This window comes from Malania oleifera, chromosome 4, assembly GCF_029873635.1.
Source record: "Malania oleifera isolate guangnan ecotype guangnan chromosome 4, ASM2987363v1, whole genome shotgun sequence".
Classification (NCBI taxonomy): Eukaryota; Viridiplantae; Streptophyta; class Magnoliopsida; order Santalales; family Ximeniaceae; genus Malania; species Malania oleifera.
The window spans coordinates 44,472,529-44,498,030 of NC_080420.1; the positions used below are offsets into that span (position 1 = coordinate 44,472,529).

The 25,502-nt window shown below is 36.6% G+C and overlaps 1 protein-coding gene across 6 annotated transcripts in view; it reads right to left on the minus strand.

Annotated features, from left to right (window-relative positions):
- Positions 1–370: 370 nt before the first annotated feature.
- LOC131152715 (origin of replication complex subunit 4) overlaps positions 371–25,502 on the minus strand; it is a 51,193-nt gene continuing 26,061 nt past the window's right edge. For 3 of the 6 annotated variants that reach the window (XM_058104530.1, XM_058104532.1, XM_058104535.1), the window contains 12 exons: positions 20,077–20,127; positions 19,941–19,984; positions 19,640–19,703; positions 19,288–19,374; positions 18,910–19,001; positions 18,715–18,796; positions 5,767–5,852; positions 5,533–5,642; positions 1,430–1,522; positions 1,291–1,355; positions 1,027–1,170; positions 371–744 (listed from right to left, as the gene is read on the minus strand). In XM_058104530.1, coding sequence (XP_057960513.1) covers positions 709–744; positions 1,027–1,170; positions 1,291–1,355; positions 1,430–1,522; positions 5,533–5,642; positions 5,767–5,852; positions 18,715–18,796; positions 18,910–19,001; positions 19,288–19,374; positions 19,640–19,703; positions 19,941–19,984; positions 20,077–20,127 — 954 coding nt within the window. In that variant the 3' untranslated portion in view covers positions 371–708. The remainder of the gene's footprint in view (positions 745–1,026; positions 1,171–1,290; positions 1,356–1,429; positions 1,523–5,532; positions 5,643–5,766; positions 5,853–18,714; positions 18,797–18,909; positions 19,002–19,287; positions 19,375–19,639; positions 19,704–19,940; positions 19,985–20,076; positions 20,128–25,502) is intronic. The other 3 variants (XM_058104531.1, XM_058104533.1, XM_058104534.1) reach the window with 3 other exon arrangements.

Sequence of the window (25,502 nt, forward strand, 5' to 3'; positions counted from 1 at the left end):
ACAGAGCAAACGGCAGAGTATAGTATTGAAATTTTTGGATAAAATAAAGGGTATTGGAAATTGCCAATAAAAATGGTTTTATATTCGGATTTTTATGTTTCGCTATTAAAAATTATTCAATTATAAATTGAGTAATTAATATTATCCATTCCGAAACGTTATAGTGATGCCTGACAAGGTTCCGGCAGAAGCATTCATGGCACACGTGCACCAGCACATGCACGCAGACAACACAGAGGAGAGGATATAAGCCTGGCTTTGCTGCATCCAAACAAATCATTTGGAAAAGAGATCATGCAACATTCTCAACCCCAAAAATTATATTATTGAATCTTCTTTAAATTCATAAATTTAAATTCAAGTCATAAAATTTATGTTTCTAAATATTATCTATTAATATGAGTGTATTGTATTGATGGAAGCCTTTAATCCGGACTTGGATTTCCACAACTGGTGCAAAAAAAAGAGACCAAATTAAAGGGGGGGCCAACATGGCAATTTATTAATTCTACAATGGTACAAACTGCAAAGCACACCACAAGGTGAACACAATTCTCAGTCATATAAATATAATCATTAATTCAGGTGAAGATTCAAGCATAATTACAGAAGGAAAAAAAAAATGATTACAACAGGGCTTGCGGGGTGGGTGCGTCCACTGTGGAAGGTAAGACACAGTCCGGTTTGCTCTGAGTACGTTGATCTGTTTTAGTTTTCACGATCAACTAATTTCTGAAGAATGGCCTGCCAACACAAACAAACTAATTTAGAAAATATTGAATGCAGCTCCAAGTATTTTGTAGCAAATTCTGAATCATGCTTTCTGACTAATGGAAAGACAGCAAGACTGCAATGTGATGTTCTTGACAAATGGAAGATGTTGGGCTCCAGAGTCCAAACAAGCATATATATATATATACATATATATATATATATATATATATTACACACACACACACACACATACACACATATTTTTTCTTTCAGACAGGACAATGACAATCCAATTATTCTTGAAGTAATTACAGGGCAACATCGATTTGATTTCAACCCATGATGCAGTTCATTGGCCGAAATAAGTAGCTTCACAGGACAAAATTCAATAGACTGATTGCGTCCCACATTGCCCACATAGCAGATCAATTCCCGTTGTAGAAGATGTTCAAATGCCTGCAGAAACAGAGGGTCAAAATATGCAAAGAGATAAACAAGTAAATAAATAACACAACAATATTCATAGTTCTAACTTGGTTAGCTTTATGGAACTCTTTAGTGGAATGCTATACACACCCGTAAGCACACAGTCTCTGCATAGAAATCACATGTCTGGTAGGAATCATGTATGGCTTTGTATTCTGCCACATTTGACTAACAAGTCAGTTGTCAGAGATACAGATAGTAAATAATAAAAATTGCATCTGATATTGACCTTTCATTACAGATATGAAGTTGTATGAGTTCTGCTCTTTAACTTCCAGTTTCTTCATACACACCAGAATATAGAGCTCTAAGACGGAGCAATCTGCTTGAATATGTTCAAAGAGCACAGAAAACCAATTAAATTCTCCTTGGAGAAAAAGAAAAATTCATGAATCAGTTCTTGCAAAACTAAATTTTCATTTTCTATTTGAACTGTTTTCAGCAATTTCATCCATTTATTCCAAGAAAGAAGGATGCAAACTCAAGGGTTTTCCACGAAAGTCAGCATTTATTATTATTATTATTATTATTATTATTATTATTATTATTATTATTATTATTATTTGGATAATAAAACAAGTCTACTAAAAAACTTACATAATTACAATGAAATGAGGATAAAAAATCCCCCAATAAAAAGTGCAAAAGAAAAAAAGAAAAACTAACAAAGTATGAGCCCAAAAGCCCCCTAAAACCCCTTTGAACATCAGACAGCAAAAGCCCCCTAAAACCCCAAAAGAATGAGCCCACAAAGAAGAAAAAAAATAACTTTCTCCCAAAGCAATCTTGGAGAAGTCTTTTGATTTTTAAAAAGCTCTAGCACTCCTCCCAGCCAAAGCGACCACACGATTGTAAAAACAGCAGTCCCAAAATATCCTCTCTCCCATTCTTCTTGAAACCCCAAAATCTTCACCTTCAAAAAATTCAGAACTGTAGATGGAGCCACCCAAACCTCACCAGAGTACGAAAACAAATAGTTCCACATGCATTTTGCTACCTTACGAAGAACGAACGAATGACTAACAGTCTCATTTGACTCATCTCACAGCACACAAACATCTGGACTAAGGACTTTGTATGGCCTCCTTATTTGTAGCATATCATTTGTGTATATCTTGTTACGAATTAATGTCCAAATGAAGGCCTGGATTACCCACTAAAGGAAGACCATGAAAGACAAAAGCCAAGCCAAAGACTCACAACCTGCTAAAGATCTAAAAATCTCAAGCTCCCTACTACTAAAATTAATACCAGTTATTCCACTCCTAGACAGATTTATCCTCAGCCCTGAGATTTTCTCAAATATACTAAGCAAAATTAGAACCTTCCAGAACATTACAGCATTATTCTCAAGGAACAAGATAGTACCGTCGGCGAACTGAAGATGAGACACCACCCCCTCCTCTCCTATAGACAATCCACTAATCACCCCCAGGTCCTGGCACAAGAAATCATCCTGCTAAGAACATCTACAGCCAGAGTAAACAAGAAAGGGGATAAAGGGTCTCCTTGCCTTAACCTCTTGAAACACTGAACCGGTCCCTGGGTCTCCTCTTCAGCATTTAATTATTGCACATATCAGACTTCGTTTGTCTCAATTTTCTACATGACTTGGCCAGCAACAGTCCTCCCTAAAAAGAATCCTGCTTCCTGCATTTCCCCCTCACAAAATTTATGGAAATATGCCTCCAGAAATCAACAATCCCATGACACAGTAGTTTATCTTTGGTCATTGAAAAGGATGATAAATAGTTTGTCAAGGACTGCTAGGAACAGTTGTTCCATAGTCTCCTTATACACTCTCTATGACATGACCAATTGGCATTTCTTTCAAAGGCAAAAACTGGCCATATCTAAATTTCTCATGTTTTGGGTTCCCAATCCCCATTCAGCTTTCTTTGCTATTTCTACTTATTTATTAAAATAATTTGAAATGATTACCCCTCATATTATGCTTCAAGAGTTTAGCCAAGTTGCCCTATCATAAGGAATGCATAGAGAGACTGTCGGAGTGACTGCTTTTAGCAGTCCTATAGTTTGTTTATTGAAAGAGAAGGTATATAACCAGGACTTCCCACTAAAGGAGAGAACTAAAGTGGGGGCAAGGGATAAGCATAAACAAACTACATTATAGCCCCACATTGCAGTGGAATAGGAAAGCTAAAAAAATTCTCAAATGTGGCTGGTGTCTTGCAGGAGTTCCTGCAATTCATATCCACGATGACTGGAAAGCTTTGAATAATTTGACTGGTTTACTTCGCTGTTTTTGTTTAGCTTTTAGTTCCTTCTTTGGCAAACTTCTTGTCCTTTATCTTTGTTCATCTCTCTCTTTTAATAATATTTTCTTCTTCTATAAAAAGAAAAAAAAAATCTTCAAATGCCCGGGTAGTCTACTGGCCATAAATTCTGTCTAGGAGATCATAAAGACTTACTTCAAATCCATTTATGTCAAGGACACCACTCAAGTCAAATGGAAAAATATTCAAATCATAAATTACCTGTCTCATCACCAAAATTGAATCTCCTGCCACTATCAGTCACGAGTTTCGAATTTCTATTTTTCTGCTCCTTTACCATCCACCAAGCTCAATTTCTAAATGCTTTGCATACAATATGGAGGTTGAGATCATAGACACAAGACATCTTTGGAAGAACATCAAAACATTCAGCACTTTTTGAGTCCACAAATTCCTTCGAACCAACTGGTGAATTGTTCACATCACTTTAAATTACATACATGAGAATTCAATATGAAAGAGCTGTAGACCTCTAATTCATAGAGTGGTGCCCATAGAAGTTATAAAGGAGGGCATTTGAGATGGTATGGGCACTGGGACTGCAAATTCGATAGTGCACCAATAAGAGTGAAAAAGAAGGAATTGGTAGCCTCCAATTTTAGGGTCAGATCCTTGTGCAGGAAACTTTCCTCACCAGGAACAAACTGCAGCAACTTTCCTTCGAAACTCCCATGGACTACAGCAGCCCCCACAAAAGATGTATTCTTTTTTTTTTTTTTTTCCTTGGCAACACCTGGGAAGATTTTAACCTTTGATAATGCGCGGAAAAGGGGGCTGCCCATTCTTAACAGGTGTTTTTTATGTTTGGATAATGCTGAATCCATTGACCACATCCTCCTGGACTGCCCCTGGACCAGGAATTTTGAAGCATGGCCTTTTCTTTGACCAGGCAGCAGTGGGCCACTGCCAGGGGAAGATGAGTTATGAACCTGAAAAGCTATCCGAGCCGCTAAATAGAAGAGGAAAGTCTTGACCCTCAGTCCCCTTGTCATCTTTTGGTGTGTTAGGAAGGAAAGAAATGGGAAAGCATTCAAAGGATCAGCTAAGCCCTTTCAGATTAGTAAAAATCAGTGGATTGCTACTGCTATGAGCTGGCACAGCAGGGTGTATTTGAATGATCCATACAATTCTCGATTTCTGTGACACCCTGCAATGTGACGATCTCTTTTTGTATGCTGTACTTGCGCAGCATCCCCTTGACACCCTATAACAAGATTTTCTTTACTGATCAAAGAAAACATTTTGAACGATGTTGCCTTGGGCTGAGCAAGATGGCAGAAGAGGATTCATATAAGGCTGTCGTTGCACTGTTGCTGCTGGTACTGTTGATGTTGCCATTATATTCCCATTCCCTATAGACCACAATTCCAACAGAGCATATTTTGAAATGGCACTTGATTCATGGAGGGGCCAATAACAGAGATGAACCAAAAGCTTACACATGGAGCTCAGTGGTAAGCAACCTGACAGTCACTAGTCCTCGAAAATCAGAATAGAAGGTAGGATAGAGAATTATAACTCAAAAATAGATCTTCTGTTCTTTGAAAAAATGCCCTTGTTAAGGCTTTCAGAATCAAATTAAATGATATAAGAAAACCATTAGGTTATGTTTGGTTTGCAGAATATCTATTCAATAGAATAGTTGTAGAATAGAAATATGATAGCTTAGAGAGGAAAATGGGTTTCCATTGTAAAGCAAGTGACAATGCAATATTTTTAATCAATTCACGACATGAATCCAATTTGCAACATGATCTGTTTCTTGCAATTACAAGCAAAACAAACACAATTTTACTAAGAACTTCTCAGTTCTCAAAAACATTTTGCAAATTGTAATTCCATTCAAGATAAAAACAAAGTTCCAAATATAAGCCAAGCGGTAGGCACCCCACCCATGAACATGAGATCATGTGTTTGACTTCCCTCATGGACATTGGGGAGAAGAGAAGGAAATAAATTTAAGAAATAATAATAATCAAAAAGCACAACAGAAGCAAGAACTGTAAATTTTGGAAAATTAGTGATATTCTCAGACCTTGTAAAGATTCTAGCTTCGGCTGCCTTTGAACGCTTGAAAGTGCAGTTTTAAAGTTCTCCAGTGAAAGAAACCCAGACTCCAAATCCATAAAAGAAACAGCACAAAATCTGGTGTCACAGACTCACAGTCCACCAATGTAAGTTTTGGCAGACAAGGAAACAAGGCAAGGATAACAGCTACACAATGACAAAAAATATTCTGGTCTTCTGAATGCAAAAAGAGATAACTTACAGAAACCTCAACAAATGGCTGACAGAGGAATCAAAATTTGACAATGTTCTAAGGATCTCTTTGAACCTCTCATCTGCTAAAAGATTCTGAAATATGTCAAGGACATAAATGGAAAATTTAAGAGAGCATAATACATACGATTAAAGAGTTGTTTAACTAAATTTTTTTGTTGCAGTCCATAAACAAGTAGTCTTTTCAAAATAAAAGCTAAAATGGTTCAACTGATTTTACAATAAGCATGAGTTCCATGCCAATGATCAGGTAGATAGAAGTGTTAATTTAATATTTATTACCTTGGTACCAAAAAAAGATAAAGCTATTAAGGTGAAATATTTTCAGTCCATTAGTTTGGTGACAAGTGAGTATAAGATCTTAACAAAGGCAGCATTGGCGAGTAGAATAAGAAAGGCCTTAGGTGACATTATTTCTTGTTTTCAAAGTGCGGCATGGGGCTGTCATTAGTTTCCATGATATTGGAAAACTAATCAACTAATTGAGACTAAGATTTCATACAAGTGATCTAGATAAGCTTTATAAAATCTTTTCTCAAATAAAATCACAGTCAACTTCAACGTGCTTACTCTCATGAAAAAAATGATTTGGAGCAAGATCAACAGCGGCTTGATTATCTCAAACCTGTCTCGTCCAGCAGTTCAAGAAAATATTTCTGTTACAGAATAATTCACGAATGACCTCTAGCTATCTCAATTCCCAAGTAATTAAACAATCCCAAATCTTTAGTTTGGATTTGTCTGCAAGAATTGCTTTAGATGTTCTATGGCCTCACAACCATCATCTGTGATTACAATATCATCCATGGAAAAAATTGGTTCTTGCATCAATATGACAGCAATAGAATACATGTCAATCTCCCTTGCATCGTTGAAGGGAAAAACCATTCATAATCCCAGTAAATCTCCCATACCAAACACAAGATTATTTCAAGTCATATAACAATTTTATAGACTATATTCCAATTACCAATTTTGACTCCCTTCTGAGAAACAAATCCAGGAGTTTGCTTCATCTAAACTTCCTTTGAGTGGTCACGAGGCATTCTTAAGTTCCAATTGGTGCAATGGACAAAAAAAGCAGCTAGGGATATAAATAAATCAATAGATGCTATTTTAGCCACCCATGAAAATGTGTCAGATAACCTAAACCATATACTCGAGTGTAGCCTTTAGCTACTTATCTAGCCTTCAATCTGTTCAAGAATCCATCTGAGCTCACCATCATAGTATATACTCTACAACAAACCAACGACAAACTTATTGGCAGGAATCTTGACAAGCTCCAAATCATCATTCACCTACAAACATCTCTTCTTCCATCATGATTCTCTACCTAGATTGGGAGAAACCTTTAAATACAGACCTTAGAATAGGGTGGAAAAGAATGTGGTAACAAAACAACAATAGGACAGGGACATAGAATCACAAGACACAAAGTTAGAGATTGGGTGTTCAAGTACATGTACTCTTACCTTTGCCAAACAATAATACAAAGATCCATGTCAAGAGAGATATGATCTGAGCTAAAGGCATAGCACTAGAAGCAACTAGATGCTCACCTACATTATGGGGCTGCTGTAATGGAGGACATCCTGATCCATGAGACTACAATAACTAGGTGAAGGTGAAGTCACAAAAGAACAAGGGCTAGGCAAAGACCACAATCCTAAATTAGAAAATTGAAAAGGGATAGGCAAAGGGGAGGAGTCATCAAGGTCTTTCAGATTCAAAGACTTTAGTGTAAAGTGGACTTTGAAGAGTGTCACATATAAAGAGAAAAACAAACAATGCAATTAGTAACTAGTGACATCATCAAGAACAAGAATACCCCAGGAAAACACAATAGAGAGCTCGAGGTTCCAATTAAAACTCCAGAAGTTAACTGATAAACAAGAGACATACGACCGAATATTCAAGGGGGTAAAGAAAATAAGTATGTGAGGAAAGACTGAACAAGGTACTTTACCTCCAAGAATTGAGGATAACATCCTATTGAATAGCATAATTTAAGAACCACATCACCCCGCAAAACACTTTAGGTGCATTCATTTGAAATAAGAGGATATGAGTGACATCCAAATATGTCTAATTCTTTCTTTCTGTGACTCCATTTTGTCGTGGAGTGCGAGTACAAGATGACTAGTGAAGTATGCTTGAGTTAGCCATAGAGGTACTAAATTGGGTAGTGAAATATTCTTGGGCATTGTCAATTTGAAGAATGTGAACAAAATGAAATGAATAACTTAGAATGATCTTTCATTAAATAAATCCAAGTCATTCTTTGACAATCGTCAATAAATGTAACAAAATATGAAAACCCAGCTTAGAAAAAGTAAAACTAGGACCCAAACATCTTAATGGATTAACAAAAGGGGCATATGATGCATTTATTGATTGGAAAAGAGAAAGTACACAATGATGTTTTCCCAATTGACACGACTCACAATCTAGATTAGACAAATGCTCGAACTGGAACCAGCTTGCAAATGATGAATTTGAAAAGGTGTAATTCTAGCTAACATCTAGTGAAACTGTGGAAGATGATAACAAATCAAAGTAGTAGAGAACTATAGCTTCATGTCCATCAATTGTCCTCGTCTTTTGTTAGATTACCACTCTACCTAAAAGCTTAAGTTGTTAGGTTGTGGGCCAACAATGTATATCAAGCTTTAACATTCCCCAACATGTGCAGCCCAATAGCACGTGAAGAGAAAAACACATGATAAATAACACCCATTACGGAGAATACAATTTTTTTTAATCACCGCACAATAAATGCACGCAATGAGACTAGAACCCAAGACCTACCCAGTTACAAGCTTTGATAAAATGTTAGATTATCACTTTACCTAAAAAATTAAGTTGTTAAGTTGTGGGCCAACAATCTATATCAAGCTTTAACATTAAATCCTGAAGGACATCAAAAACAAAAGAAAAGGTAATTAAACAATTAAAGTATTTTGTAAGTTTGTTGTAAGTTTACTACGAACATTTAAGGTCAGAAGGAAAGTATCATAATAGAGAGCTCTAGCTTCATGTCCACGAATCGCCCTCGTCTTTAAATCCTAAAGGACATCAAAATCAAGTAAATGGTAATTACACAATTTAAGGATTTTGCATGCTAAAAACATTAAGATTAGAAAGAAAGTTAGTAATATAGAAAACGAAGGATAGGAAATAGTAAAAGATGTTCTATTGTTCCAATACCACAAACAATGGTAGATACATTAGCAAGGATAAACATGGGCAATGTATTAGAGTACCAGATTTTGGAGGAGATACCAATTATAGAAGAAGAGATACATAATGGAAAACAAGCTGTAAATTTACCTTAAGTAAGCAAGAGATGCAACAAGAAGGGATGCTGAATATTATAGAAATTTAGAATAGTCACCTTCTAACTGATATGCTGCTCTCTATTCTCCAACAGTTGAAGAAAAAGGGGTAGAAGTAATATTTGTGATGTTAGCCTAAAAAATACCTATACTGACATGTGACTTGGATATGATACGATACTAATGTGGTTTTGAAAAAACTAGGACATGACACAGCAAGGATACATTAATTAATTGATGTAAAGTGTGTGTGTGTGTAGAAACACATTTAGGAATTCTTTTCTATTTAGATGACAAAAATTGTGGTGAAATAAATTTAGAATGAATTGCAAGCATAGAAGAAGAAGAAGATAAAGAATGACTACCTAAGTGGTATGTAGGTTGCTCAGGGTGAGAGAAAGAGACAGTAAAGGAAGAGGAGGATGCGAGGGGGAGGAGAAAAGTAGCGAACTGACAAGACAACAACATGCATGTACCAAAGAACTTCTGATGATTTCCTCTTGCTTGCCAATACTCTGATGACTCTCTTTGGCAAAATAGAGAGACAAAACCCAATGTTTTGGTTATAGAAGTGTCTCATTCATATCCTGTTGTGTCAAAAAAGTATCCAAAATCCAGAAGACTTCTTCAAACTTGACTTGGGAGAAAGTTACTTCTTCTGCTTCCTTTTGGGTGCATTCTTTTAGGGTCTATCGCCATCCAATTTCCATATTCGGACTGGAAGGCAGTGTTGATGTAACTCTTAGATATTTTTTGGCTCTAGTTTTTGTTTTTTGCTTTTTGCTTTTTGGAGGATGCATCATCTCTTTCTCGGTAATCTCTTTGGTTTACAATAAAATAAATTTTCAATTATCCAAAAAAAAAAAGTATCAAAAAATAAACATTACTTAATTAAATTCAGACACATACCTGACACACGTCAGGCTATGCCGGGTGCACATGAATATCTAACACATACCAAATACTGGCAGCACCTTGAGGGGTGTTAGTGCTTCCTAGGCATTAGCTACTCTTGAGGGTTTATGATGCCAATCCTTACACTAATCATGGCGTGGCCTACACATCCACAAGGATTGCACCTTTGTAATGTAACTCTGCCACACCCATCTCTACAACTAAGGTATTCCATACTACCTAGGAACCCTAGAACCACTAGAATGTATCTATGCTAACCCACGCAATAAATGTAGAGTGTACCTGAAGAAGTTGTGCTAGAAGATTCAAAGTGTATGTGTATGAGAATAAACATCAAGAGTAATTTTACACTACCAAGAATTTGTGATTGAACAGGTTTAAATTAAGGCTTCAACTCACTAAAACTTGAAAACCCATCAATTGCTCCCTTTGTTTCTACATCTCCTGAACATCAATACTTCTAACTTGCACAAGATTCAACTCCTCATGAATGCACTTAATCTCCACAAAATAAACACTATCACTCTTATTCCCCTCCCTCTAAGGAGAGATACACATGCAAGTTAGGTTCTTAGAATATAGAAGTCTAACATAATCCCAAACTTCCTTACAAATATCAAAGTGTATACATATCCAAGCAATATAAGGTTCTATAGAATTCTAGAGCAACGAAGCTATTGAATAATTGGGAAAAATGGAAGATTTAAACTCAATAATAGGTCTCTCCCTCTATTTATAACATATGTCAAGTAAAATCAGAATGACCATAATACCCTTACTAGCTTACACTTATTACAAACCAAACTCTAACAATTAATAATAATGCTAAATGACTAAATAACCATTAACACTCACCCTCAAGTTGGAGCATATATATCATATCCTCCTAGCTTGTTAGTTGATACAAATGAATATCACAAGAGCACCTTCCAAGGCTTTAGTGAACAAATCAGCATGCTAAAACTCAGACTTCATATGAGTGGTTGTAATGAGCTTCTGTACAAGTTTCTATTGAATAAAATGACAATCAACTTCAGTGTGCTTTGTCCGCTCATGGAAGACAAGGTTGGCGGCAATATGAATAGCAACTCGATTATCACAAATCAACTCCATAGGCTGAGAATGTGGAAAACCTAGTTCTTTCAACATGTTCTTCAGCCAAACAAGTTCACATGCAGTGTGTGCCACAACCCTGTATTATGACTCTGCACTCAACCTGGCCACCACAGTTTTTTTCTTACTTTTCCAAGACACTAAATTACCACCGACAAAGATACAATATCAAGTTGTGGATCTTCGCTCGAAAGGTAACCCAGCCCAATCTACAACTGTAAATCCCTAAATATAAGTGTGACCCCGATCCTGATATAAAATACCTCTCCCCGGTGCACCTTTACAATATATCAAAATGCGAATCACTGCATCCCAATGAATTATTCTCTAGGAATCGAGAAACTAAGTCACAATACTTGTTGCGAAGGATATATCTGGTTAGGTGACTATGAGATAATTCAACTTTCCAACAAGTCTACTATAATGACCTAGGTTAGACAGCAAATCACCCATATCTGGCGCTAACTTACTATTGGGATCCATGGGTGTATCAACAACTTTGGATTCCAACAGCCCTGTCTCATCTAAAAGATCAAGAACATACTTTTGTTGTGACAATATAGTTCCTGTACGAGATCTCGATACTTCTAATACTCAAGAAGTGCTTCAATGGTCCCAAGTCCTTGGTCTAAAACTTATTGTGTAGGAAAAGCTTTAGGTCTTGGATGCCTCAATCATCATCACTAGTGATCACAATGTCATCCACATACACAATAAGCAAAATCCTACCAGATGGAGTATGAAGATTAAAAACAAAGTGATCTACTACACACCGATGAAGGCTAAACTCAAGTACTACAACACTAAAACGGCCAAACCATGCCCTTGGAGATTGTTTTAATCCATACAATAAATTCTTAAGTCAACACACTAAGCCTAACTCCCCCTGAGCAACAAACCCAGCTGGTTGCTCCATATATACCTCCTTATGAAGATCACCATTTAGGAAAGAATTCTTCACATCTAACTGATGTAGAGGCCAATGACAAGTGGTGGCTAAAGAAATGAACGTACTGAGGCAAGTTTAGTGATCGGAGAGAATGTGTCTAAATAATCCAAACCATACACCTGAGTATACCCCTGAGCAATGAGGCAGGCCATCAAACGAGCCACAGAACCATCAGGATTGGCTTTCACAGTGTACACCTAGTGACAACCAACCACAAACTTATCAGGAGGAAGAGGCACCAAATCCCAAGTATCATTATCATGTAGTGCATGCATCTCTTCCTGTCCCCCACCCAAAACAGAATAGGACTTTAGAAATAGATTTTGGAGGAGCAACGGAAGACAAAGTACTAACAAAATAGTAATAAGAGGGTGACAAGAAATCATAACAAACAAAATTAGAGATCAAATGTTAGGTACATGTGCATTTACCTTTTCGAACAGCTATAGAAAGATCAACATCATGGGAAATAAGATCATTTGACAAGGGAACTAGAGACACCGTAGTAGAAGCTGAAGGAGGCACTTCCCCCTTGAGTCGTCATGTGTATACTTGCAAATTGGGATGATCCAAGTGACGAGAAGGACTCAAACTAGATGAAGATGTAGAAGGATTGAGCATAGATACTAGATTTGGATCTGGAAGGCAAGGTAAAGGAAGAGACTCATTAAGGTCAACAAAACTCAAAGAATCAGAGTAGTATGGTGAGACTCAAAGAGGTGGCATCAACAAAGACAAAATCGATGTAAAGTAGGACTATAACATCGTTATCCTTTTTGAATATAGGAATACCCAAAAAGATACATTTAATAGCACGAGGATTCAACTTATCCATTCCTGGAGTTAACCGATGGACAAAAGACACACAACTGAATATACCAGGAGAAAAAGGAGAACAAAGGAGCCTTAGGGAAGATAACTAATATGGGATTTTGCCGCCAAGGACAGAGGATGGCATTTTATTGATAAGGGAGCAAATTGTGAACACAATATCACTCCAAAAAACTTTGGGGACATTCATTTGATACAATCAAGTACAAGTGACTTCAAGAATTTATTTTTTCCGCTCTACAACCCCATTTTGTTGTGGAGTTTGGGCATAAGAGGACTGCTAGATCATAACAAAGCTAGTCATAAAAGTAATGAATTGGGTACTAATGTACTCCTCAGCATTATCACTATGAAGTATTTTGACTGCCATATCAAATTAAGTCTTCATTTGGGAATAGAAGGCACAAAAGATATCAAACAACTCAGAACGATCTTTCATTAAATATACCACGTCATCCTAGAGTAGTCATCAACAAATGTAACAAATTACCGAAACCCCAACTTTGATGTGACACGACTAGGACCCCAAATATTGGAATGGACTAGCATAAAAGAACTAACCATTCCTTTGTCGACCTAGAAAGCAGAGGGAACACGATGATGCTTGCCTAATTGACAAGACTCATACTCAAGATTAGACACAGAACTCAATGTGGGAAGCAACTGTTTCAACTTGTCCACGGATAGATATCCAAGGCGATAATGGATTTGAAGTGGTGTAGCTGTTAACTTGATGTAGATTTTTAGGATACTAGAGATCAGAAAAGAAGTTAGTTGCACCTATTATACGATCAGTGGCAGCAGAATCGAGAATCCAAGAAGTAGTAGGAAGGATACCACATGACATACAAACTGTAGGATTACCTTTCTGAGCAAAAGATGCAATGTGAGAAGATGCTTGTTGAGATGACTAATATTGTAGAAACCTTGAATACTCCTCCAGTCCTCGTCAAATATAGTCACAGTACACGGTACACTCAAACAAGTGATTAACGAAAGAACCATACTTTCGGGATTTGCAAACTCCATTCCAACATTCACAAACTCAGACTAATGACCATAAGATTTATTGTTGGAACAATCGGAACAACCACAAACAAGGTGACCAACCATGAACAAGTCACAAATAGATCAGTACAAGACTGCCACAGCACCAAGAAACTCAAACACAGCCCCAAAAAGCAACTAACAACACTGAAACAATTGGAGAAGTGAACCACTGAAACTACCATGGAGAAATCACCAACTAACTTATATAACACTGCCATAGCCTTAAAAAAAACAGCTTATGAGCACTGTCACTGCTCCAAGAAAGTCACCAATGACGGTTACTAACACCGAACAGCAACTAACGAATTACCACGAGTGCATGGTTAAACAAAGATTGGATCTTTGAGCAAAACACATGTCCAACAACTTGATATTTTGATATATGGAAGGAATTAGATCACTGAATAAATTAAAAAAAAAAAAAAAACACAGCAAATCCCACTGTTTCGGACCCAATAAACTCAATAACCATAGATAAACTGCTGCATGAAGCATCAAACAACCAATCCTTGGGTCCCGCACTTGAGCAATTAAAAATGGTGAGATCTTTGGGCAAAAAACATCACGAAAAACTCCAAAACATTTTAATAGAGAGATTGGATCATTGCTGGATCATTTCAGGTCAAAACCATGCCTGAAAGTGGCCTCATGCACCAGTGTGTGGGGTCGGCCTTGGCAGCCTTCGTCCGGCGAGTGAGGACGCGTGAGGCACTTCTTGGAGGTGGGATTTCGGGGGGTGGGGTGGTGGCAGATCGGCAGTGTCTGGATGACTACGGTGTTGGTACTTGGTTTTGACGAATCTCTAGTGGATTTGATGCTCTTGAACTGGCAGTCTCGCCCAGAAAATTCCAGTGACTGGTCTGAATTTCTGCTGCTGCTGGCTGTTTTCTAGGGTTATAGCATGGCTGAAAAATCTTCTATGATGATAGACATGCAGCAGATTTTGGGTTTCAGGCTTCAGTTTGATGGTGGTGGTAACATTTAGGGTTTAGGTTTCTGAATCATGCTCTGATACCATGTTAAATAATTGGGTAAAATAGAAGACCTAAACCCAATGATAGGTCTCTACCTCTATTTATAATATATGTCTAGTACAATAGGAATGACCATAATACCCTTACTAACTTACACTTATTACAACCAAATTCTAACAATTAATAATAATGCTAAATGACTAAATAACCATTCAGAAAGGCAATTAATGCATCCTCCTGAATCCATATCTCCTTCCTCTTGTCATCACTAATAGCTGCTGCTGTTCAACTTCTTCATTGTATTCATGGTAAGGGGAAGGAAACAAAGTTCTTGGGATTCAAAGATTCCATCCTATAGAAAAACAAAATGTCAACAATGGACAACCCAAAAAGTATCACCAACAAATAATCATTAAGGGCAGAGATTTACTGCTCATACCTGCACCTGGTTTACCAAACCCAAGTGTAAGCAAGCAAAATATCACAAATCCCAATCCACGAACATGATAACAAGAGAATTAACCTGTTAGCATAATAGAGTAAATCAAAGCATACTAGACCAAAACAGAGCAAAAACAAAACCTAATGGTGCCCTCACATGCCTGCACGTGGCATGGAGCTGCTGTCTGGCAATTGATGTCTTACAGTGCATGAGGCTAAGGCAAGCAATGAATTTTTTGGTGGTTGGCAGATCAGCAAGTTCCAGGATGACCTATGGTGTTACTTTTTCGAAAGACACGCAGAAGATGGTCAAACCAAACTAGCTGTGAGATCAGTGAAGATTTGGCAGGTCTATCAAGATTGCCACTGGTCAGGGCTTGAGATGCACTCCTCGGGCATAGGAGAATCATGTGGACAAGGAGGTAAGGGTTTTGGTGAGGCAACAGCTTTTGGGGTGGCATCCCTTTAGGGTTTTAGATCTTGGATCATTATTATGATATCATGTTGAAGAGAAAATAGAATAGGACAAGAGAGTTTTGATAATTAGAGAACCTGTTGAATGATTAAGTCTTGCACTGTATTTAAAATCAGTCTCACATAAGATGATAATACTCCAATTAGGTCTTCCACTATATCAATAATTTGTCTCATGTAAGATGATAATACTCCTTATGCATGATAACATTGTAACAAGGTTATCTGCAAAAAGTATGGGATCCAACATAATGGTTGGATACCAAATCTGGTGCTAGTGCCACTCATGTGAGTTTTTGGATGTCTTATATTTTCAAACTCTTTCTTCATTAAGCGGACTTACACATTGGTAATGGGGATAGAATTCATTTTTAGGATACGCTTTGGATTGCAGATGCTCCTTTTTGTGTTGCTTCTTCTCATTTTTACCAAGGGGGATCTTATTTGTTAGATGTGTTTTTTGAAGAAATATGAATGAAAGAGAAACTAGTGATTTTGTTTAGCTATTATTTATTCTTAACTCCTGTCGTCCTTCCACTATATGTGATTGTAGGTTCTGGGTTTTGGCTGCTTGAAGAAAATTTACTGCAAAAATTATCTTCGATCATGTTGCATATGATCCTAATAGATATCAGTTTCGTCTACATTCTATGATCTAGAAGACTAAGATTCCTTCCAAACTGAAGGCTTTTATTTGGTCTGCAGTTCTTAGTAGGTCTTATACCAATATTTGCCTCAAGCTAGAAGACCTATTAAAGCTTTGTGTCTGGATGTCTGTGTTCTATATTTCCAGAGTAGCAAAGCTTACACTATATACACATTTAGTCTGCAGCATTCATCTCCCTACGGCTTTTGGAGTATGCTTTTTGTGTTTTCTTTGTAGCATTGGGGGTGTCTTTCCTTGGAGAGTTTCTTTCTTAAGAAGTTTATAGGCTTTGGAGGTCAGGAGGAGAAGAAGTTAATTGGAAGTGAGCTACTTCTTGCAGTGTGGTTTATTTAGTTGGAACTCAAGCCTATAATCTTCAATGAAAGGTTGATGTCTTTAATTGGAGTGGAATAGGGTTCCTTTTTTTCCCTTAAGTTTAGTGCTCTATTTTTGGTTTGTTTAGTGTAGTGTGGCTAGTTGATGGGGATGTGATCTGAGGGCTTTGCATTGTTTTAGTAGTTTCTTGCTATTTTTGTTCTCTTTTCTTTTTTTCTTTTTTTCTTTTTTTTTTTTTTTGTATTTTGTAGGACTTCTTGTCCCTTGATCCTTGTCAATTTCTCATGATCTTAATATTTTTTCTTCTCTTACCTAAAAACATTTCCATTCACTTAGCAAGTTAAGAAAACTGAAATGGGGCAATGCAGAAGAGCTTGCCACATGTCTAACATCTAAAATATGCAGTAGGCAATATGAAAGCATGTAAGGCATCCAACTTTGTAATCCTGTAAGCTTGTCCCATATGGCAAGCTCATTCATTTTCAAAGAAGCTTAAAGCCCATATCATTATCCATCACTAACTTAAGTGCATGACATCAAAGGATATATTTTTCTAAACTATATTATCAAATTCAAATACAAAAATTTGGATATATTTCAATGTTATATACCACTGATCATACAATATGTGTTTTAAGTTAGCAATTCTAAAGGATAACTTTGCTGAAATGGCATTGCTAAGATTGTTAAATGCACCCAATATGCAAGATAAGATGATGCATACAGCTCAACCAAATGGTTGGGATTAAGCCATCTATCCTATCTTACTATTCTGCTGCATCTGGATAAACAATCAAGTTTTTCTTTCACAACAACTACTTGACTCTCTTTCTGGCCTCATCATGTCCTTGCCATGCTGTCCACTTGATCTTTCTCAAGAATAAAATTTGGCCTTCGAGTGCTTCTATATCGAATCACACTGGCCTTCCCAATGATAGCAATCAACCTTTATTGCAATTTGAGCATAAAACCAGATAATCTCTTCAGTTCTCACATCTTATCACCTATTGACACTAAATGCATTTATTTCCAATTCTATCCTATATTGAATTTCATTTCATCCAACTTAAGATGTCATTTTAGCAACTGATACTCTGCTAACATTACTTCTTAGCTGCCGTCATTCTCAACCACAAAGCATCAACCATACACACTCAAAAAGAACCACCCCACTTCATGCAGCCTGCCAGAACATTATTAGCCATGTCCTCAATCTGTTCTATTTGTACAAGAAGCTTAATGAAAATGAGTATTGCTGTGTATGCATTGGTCATCAATCTCAACTTAAAAATTTGTCTCACAAAGCGAAACACACACAAACTCATGCACACAAACAAATATTTATATTTGTATCTACTCCCAACCCTTGCCACAATAAACACATTTATACAAGTATTAAAATTCTAAAGGTAATTAACAATTAAATAAAACATTCAAAAGTGTTACAATATATTAGATTCATCCTCATTCAAGAAAAAGACTACATTTTTCCAATGTTATTACAATATCATAATCCAAAAAGTTCTATAGACATCATATCTGTATAATGCTCCTCAAACTATGGATATAACAAGGGATCCATCTCTTGTGTATTGTGACATCTATGACATGCTAACAAGATTACAACACATAAGTACATGTTTAAGCCTTCAGAAAAACTTGTAGATTTACCGAATTTGGAACTCCATTATTTCTAAAGCTCACTATATCACTTCTCTATAGACCCATTGTGGTTCGCCCCTTTCCTCGACCCCGCATATGCGGGAGCTTTGTGCACCAAGCTACCCTTTTTTTTTTTTTATATGTTCATGCTTTGTATCTGTGTCATCTATAACTAATCCAGAAAATAAGTCGGCTACAAAAAGGATACATGTATGTTTGCATTGAATTTAACAGCATAGTCTTTGGGAAGGCTCGAGTCTGTTGGCAAAGATAAAATGTGATCCAACAATCTGCAAAACTAGCACATATGAATATCAACAGAAAATATTTTTCTTTACTAAAAGTGCCAATTGTTGAGCACAAGCCAGAGCAGGCCCCTTAAGTCAGGGTATAGAAAAATTACCTCTGCAGATCATCCTCTGATGGAGGAAGAAACAACAGCTTTCTATGTGAAAAACGAGATCTTACTCTCTTTTCCAAGAGCTGATCAGCATCCTGCATGGCACATAATCTGACTTATAAGTGCTATTCACAGGGTGCAAGTCAATATATCCATCTATAGATTCCTCAAATGAGGTCTGTGTGCACAGTATATATTCTCAATTGAATTCCCTGTTCACACAAACACTATCATTCAGATCCAGAACATCATCCTTAACTAATCTAAAAACAGCTTCTGTACATAAGTGGTATCCATTATGCACCAGACAATTAAATTCAAATATAATAATGGCAGGCATACAGGTGTACAGTACTAGGAGGAAAGTTCAAAGCAGCATACTAGCCGGCAACTGATACCGATGACAACAGCTTGTGAAGTCACAGATTGCATTGCATCCAGCAAGCTATAAAGCAATCGCTGTTTTCCCTGTAAAGATAAAGACAAGGAAACCGTTTATATCTAAAGCAGATAATTAGAATCCCAAGGCACTGATACATTCCCAGCTGACTCTAGTTTTCTTGAGAAAGATGAGAGATGAACCATCTATGTCTAAATGAAATCTAATGACAACAATTAAAAATCATTGAATCTCAAGCAACCAGACTTCAGCAATATAAAAGAAGGGTTTGAGTGTGTGTGTGTGGGGCACATGGGGAAGTGGGGGGTAAGAATTAGGATGGAAGAGTCTTACCTGAGCAAAAAGGTCAAATTCATCTAGTACAAAAATGATTGTCTTATGTGCTAATCCACACTCACTGGCAATAGAAGATCACAATTGCATTAACGCACAATAAACGCCAAAAAATGATTGTCTTATGTGCTAATCCACATTCACTGGCAATAGAAGATCACAATTGCATTAACGCGCAATAAACCCCCAAAAAAAATGCTCCTAAGTTGAATATCTTCCACAAAATTTTGAAACAATTTAACAAGAATAAAATGCGCTAGCAAAAGGAGGGAATAGTAATCAACCATATATATGCACTCACCGTAACATAGCTATCATGAATTGAGAGTTATCATCAAATGATGCCTGAAAAAAAAAAATAACCTCTAGAATTAAGAACTTGGAACATTTAGGTTAAAATAACATCATTGTGATCTGAATAAGATTCCATATGTTACCATTTTTGAGAATGACAATTGATGCTCCATGCACAATTGTTTAGCAATTTCCTGAGTGACCAAAAAAGAGCCCAATAAACAAGGCAGAAAACTTCTATGACCATTAAATTTGAGAAGAAATTACTTATCTTCTAGCCCAAAAGGTTCATAGGAAACCTTAATAGATTGTTTCTACGAGCAAACACATAGATATACAATAAACAGTTAATATTGGCAGATATGTCCATATCTATACACATATTTGCATGTCAAGTGTGCATTACTGGCCCCTCATTTCGTTGCATAAAGAGAGTAGTCCATCCCCCTTCCCAAACCCCCTCCTTACCCCCTCCCAAGTTTTGACCTTGAGATCTCCCATGATCAAAGTGTTGGATGTCCCCTGAGGAGACAAATAATCCTCAACCAAATTACAGGATAAATGTTTCTTTAAGATGTTATTGATATTTTTCATCTTTTTTGCCAACATTAAATATTAAAACCCAAACCCCTATCAAGCCCTCAAAAAAATAATTTTCTTTTAACATCTCAATTAAAGCCTTAACACTTTAATCAACTCCATTATAATATGCTATAATGACATTGCAATAAACTGCAATACGGTAGAGACTTTATCGGAGATTAACTAATAATAATGAAAAATTAACACTTTTTCATAATAATATAGTAATAATTTTTTTTTCTATTTTCTCAAAAAGACTAGTTTAAGAAATTGGATTTAACATTTTAAAATATTTTTATAACATTTTTTGTAGAAAAAGAAATGCATAAATAGAAAGAGAGAAAATTACAGATAGTCAAAGATAAGATATCATTGTAAATAAAAAATAAAAAAAATTATTACATGAGCCCCTTTCCAATCATGTTGAAGATTTACTAACAAAACTCCTTGAAAAATACTCAAAGAATGAGACCAAAAAGAAGCCGAAAAAATAATTGTATCCCAAAGAAGATGTAAGGGAGTTGTTTTTCCATAAAAAATGTGTGCATTAATTTCAGCTGACATGGTCCAACACAAAGCGAACACCACACATCTCCATAAGACTATTCCTTTCTTACTCCTCCCAAAACATGTGTACCGCACTAACAAAAAAGCATCACCAATATGCAGCAACACCAAAGTCTATTCAAAAACTGAGAATAGATGAGCCCAAAGCTACTTAGCCGCCTGACAATGGAGAAACAAGTGATCACTATACACTTGTCTCACTCTCCTCCAAGCACATAATACAGGTGTCAGCCTCCTCACCTGCAACAAATCATTGGTATTAAGACTATTAAGAACCACAGTCCACATAAACACCCTAATTTTGATAGGAATCTTAGCCTTCCAAATAAGGTGCCAAGGTGGTTTAAGGGAAAAGATCTTGTGAAAAAAGAACCAAAGGAATCTCCAACCCAAATCTTTGAATCACTACCCATTCGAGGAACAAAGGACTCCAGCACTCTCAACAAAATGGTCATATCATCAACCTCCCTCATTAAGATTTCCTTAAAAAATGAAAATCCCAAGAGAGATAGCCCCCCTCAAAAGAATAAAAAGCATTAGTCATTGCATTATGCATTGAAGACAATTTAGAAAGGTGAGGGACTGAAGAATTCAACAAACTTTACCCACCCAAACATCCTCTCAAAACCGAATAAGATTCCCATTCCCAACTCGAAAACCGGTTACATGACAAAAGAAGTGAGCAACCTAAGAAGCAAACCCAAGGGCTTGGAAGAGAAACATTGCCACTGCCTATAGTATCTCAACCATTCCAATACAATCCATACTTGCTTTTCAATAACCATGTGCCTCTAATCCAAAAAAATAATGAATAAATAACCATGTGCCGTAAGGAATCAAACTTCAAGGAACCTTCTCCCAACTAAGAAGATGATTTCTCTTCTTTTCCCCTGTACCCTGCCACAAAAAATCTATCATAATCCCCCCCCAAGGGAGCAGCCACTCCTGCTGGAATTCTAAAATGTGAAAGAAAAAAAATGGGAATATTACAAAAAACTGAGGGAGTAGTGCAACCCCTTAAAAATGCCATCTTCTAACCTTCCACCCTACTATTGGATCCTAAGAAGTAGAAGAATTAGAATTACCACCTAGAGGGAGACCAAAATAAGTGAGACACCAGCCTAGAATATTACAACTAGCTAAATTAGCAAAACCCTCAAGTTCACCCCCTCCGATGTTCATGCCCACAACCCTACTCTTAGGAATGTCGATCTTCAATCCCAAAATTTTCTCAAAAATACTAAAGTTAAAACCTTTCAAAATTTAACAACATTATCCTGAAAAAAAAGAAGGGTATAATAGCAAATTGGACGTGATAAACCAAAACCTGTGATTTGAGCATATATCAATATTTTGATACCTATTCATTCCATGTCATTTCTCCTTTGACAAATCCATTTTATTCTATTTTTAGTTATTGTAAAATATACACTTAATTTTTCCATCATTGAGTACTTAAATTTGTTTCTCGTTCAATCTTCCTCATTTCCATTTTTTTTTTTTTTTTTATTGTAATATACACTTAATTTCTCCTCCATTGAGTACTTAAATTCGTTTCTTGTTCAATCTTCCTCTTTCTTTCTTGGGGTAACATAACTTTTATTTTTTTAGCATGATATATTTTTTGCTTTATTCTCTATACTTCAAATCATAATTTTTTTTCTTAAATTTTACACTAAATATATTGCAGTCTTTTTTACTTGTGATATATTATTTAGGGTTCATTTGTCAATTTCTTGCAGTTTTATTTGAATTTTTCAGAATCAAATAATATGTGTTCTAGTATTTTTTTTTTTTGTCTTAATTATTAAAATATCCTCAAAAGGTTGAATATGTCTTAGCTACAAATAACACCCAAACTGAATGTTCAGACAGTAATAAAATGTGAAGTATGAATTTGAAATTTTTTATTTTCAGTTTCCCACCCCCATCCCCTACAAATAGAAAAAAAAAAAAAAAAAAATCTCACAAATTCTATTTCCACCACTGATCAATTATCTCTCAGTGCAAATTGTCAACAACTTGCACGATCATTGCTCCAATGTGTTGCAAAGCCCATGTACAGTTCCTACAATGATTTTTCTCAATATGATTTATTTGATGATTGCTGTTAGTTTTTGTCCAAAATCAAATTATTTCCATTATGACAATATTTTATAATATCAAAATAACACATTGTTTTGTCACACAGTGCTCACCATTATGCACTGAAATCAGATCACCTCCTGCCACTTTAGACGCTTGGGTCTCAATCAGGTACTATGTGATTCTGCACACACTTTCACTATGCTATACAATGTGCACATGCACGATGCATGCATCCCTGCAATATATATACATGCATTCATATATATATATACACACATTATAATATAGAGCAATGTTGTTTTGCCAAACATGAATTTATGCTTTCTCATCGACCATTGGATTCTCTCTCCTACGTGTCATCCTCTCCCGCACCCCATATGTGTCCTCTTATACATCAAATGAAAACTAAAAAAACAAAAAACATAAATCACATGGTGATGTAGGACAAGAAGCAAGACCTTGGGAAGATCCAAGTTGGAGACTACTTAAGAAGAATTGGATTGATAATTGTTGGGTGAAGTTAGTATTTGATTATGTGTGTTTTTTATTAATTAGTATATGATTATGTGTATTTGGGGGTTGTTTGTTATATTTGTGTAAAGTAGGAGTATATTTGTAATGTAATGTTGTTTTAGGGGTTGTAGTGTAATTTCATGTAAAGAGACCTTCTTATAATTAGTCTATGAAAGCAATGTTGTAGGCAGTTGTTTATGAATTTGAATTGAATTGAACGTTAGTATTCCCCCTGGTATCTCCTCTCGCCTCCCTTCCCCTTCCTTCCTCTCTCTAATTTCTCCATGGCTGCAAAACCTTGATGCTCCCCCTGCATCGTTTGGTATCAGAGCCTAACCACGATCTCCATTCTTCCATTTCAGTCCATCCATTCTCCTTCACTCTTCTCCTCTTCCCTTCCTCTTCTTCCTTCTCTTCTTCTTCTTTCTTGTTTGTCTCTGATCTACTGTTCTGTCCATAATTCCCTGCTGCCCAGCAGCATTCTGCCCTCTTCTTCTTGTCTGTTTCTCTTCTCCTTCTCTTCTTCCTCTCTTAATTTTCTCCCTCTCATTTCTGAATTCTGTGGCTGTCTATTGGCAGTTTCTGTTCAGCAACTCCTCCAACCTCCCATCTTCTTCTTTTTTCTCCCAGAACTCTCTCAACTCTCCTTCTCATTTCTGAATTCTGTGGCAGTCTCTTGGCGCTTTCTGGCAGTTTCTATCCAGCAACTCCTCCAACCTCTCTCTCTCTCTCTCTCTCTCTCTCTCTCTCTCTCTCTCTCTCTCTCTCTATATATATATATATATATATATATATCTGAATTTCAGTTAAAAAAAAGAACTGAAAAGCAGTTCTGCAGTTTCTGAACTTTTCAGAAGTTCCAGTCATGTCTCCAAATCTCAAACACCACTTTCCAGCAACCGTCCTGTAACACCACCCAACCCACCAAAAACAGAACCCCCCAAAACCCTTCCCCTCAAAGTCCAACCACCAAAGGACCCCCATGCACCAGCCAAAACATCTACAGCCGTCGGCACTTCAAAAACTCTCATCTCCTATGCTTTCCTCATAACACTGCCAACATCAATAAACTCCTCATCCCTTGATCTCCCCTCAACCAAAGTTTCATTGTCAGAGGTACCTCACTGGCGGCACACGTACCCCACATGCCGGTGACCTGCGACTAGGAAACTTCCACAGTTTTCTGCAATTTCTAGTCTCATGAAAAACTGCACAGCCACGATATTTTGGGTTTTCTCCATGAGATTTTGATCTGCAAGGAAATAATTTTGCTTATGGACACAACATATCGCAAGAAAGGGTGATAATTCGGCATGAAACCCTAGAAATTGTCACTGGCAGCATTAAAAATCAGGTTTTGTTGCTGTAATTTGTGAGTTTTCTTTGTGAATTTGTTTCATTTCAGCAGGACAATCAATATCAAGGTGAGTTGAAGATAGTTTTTGAGAAATTGGGAGTAAGGGTTGTGGAAAATTGTCTTGGAGGGTTGTTGGTGATATCTATGGTGCAGCATATATATCCATATATTCACCCACATGATGACAAATTATAGGAAAAAGGAATGCCATTTATTATACCTTGGGCACAATTTCAAGCTCTTCAACACATTTCTCAAATGTGGAGCGAAGGTTTGCAAAATCATTATTGATGGAAGATGTCCAATGAATTTGGTTTACATAAATGGAGTCACTCGAACACAGCTTCATCTGCAACCTCACACAGAACCCTATGAGATGTTTTAGGTTGATTACTCTATTGTACATGTTTATGAAAGATGTTTGGTTCCCATCCAAATGGGCAAATATTTGGCTAGTGTTTG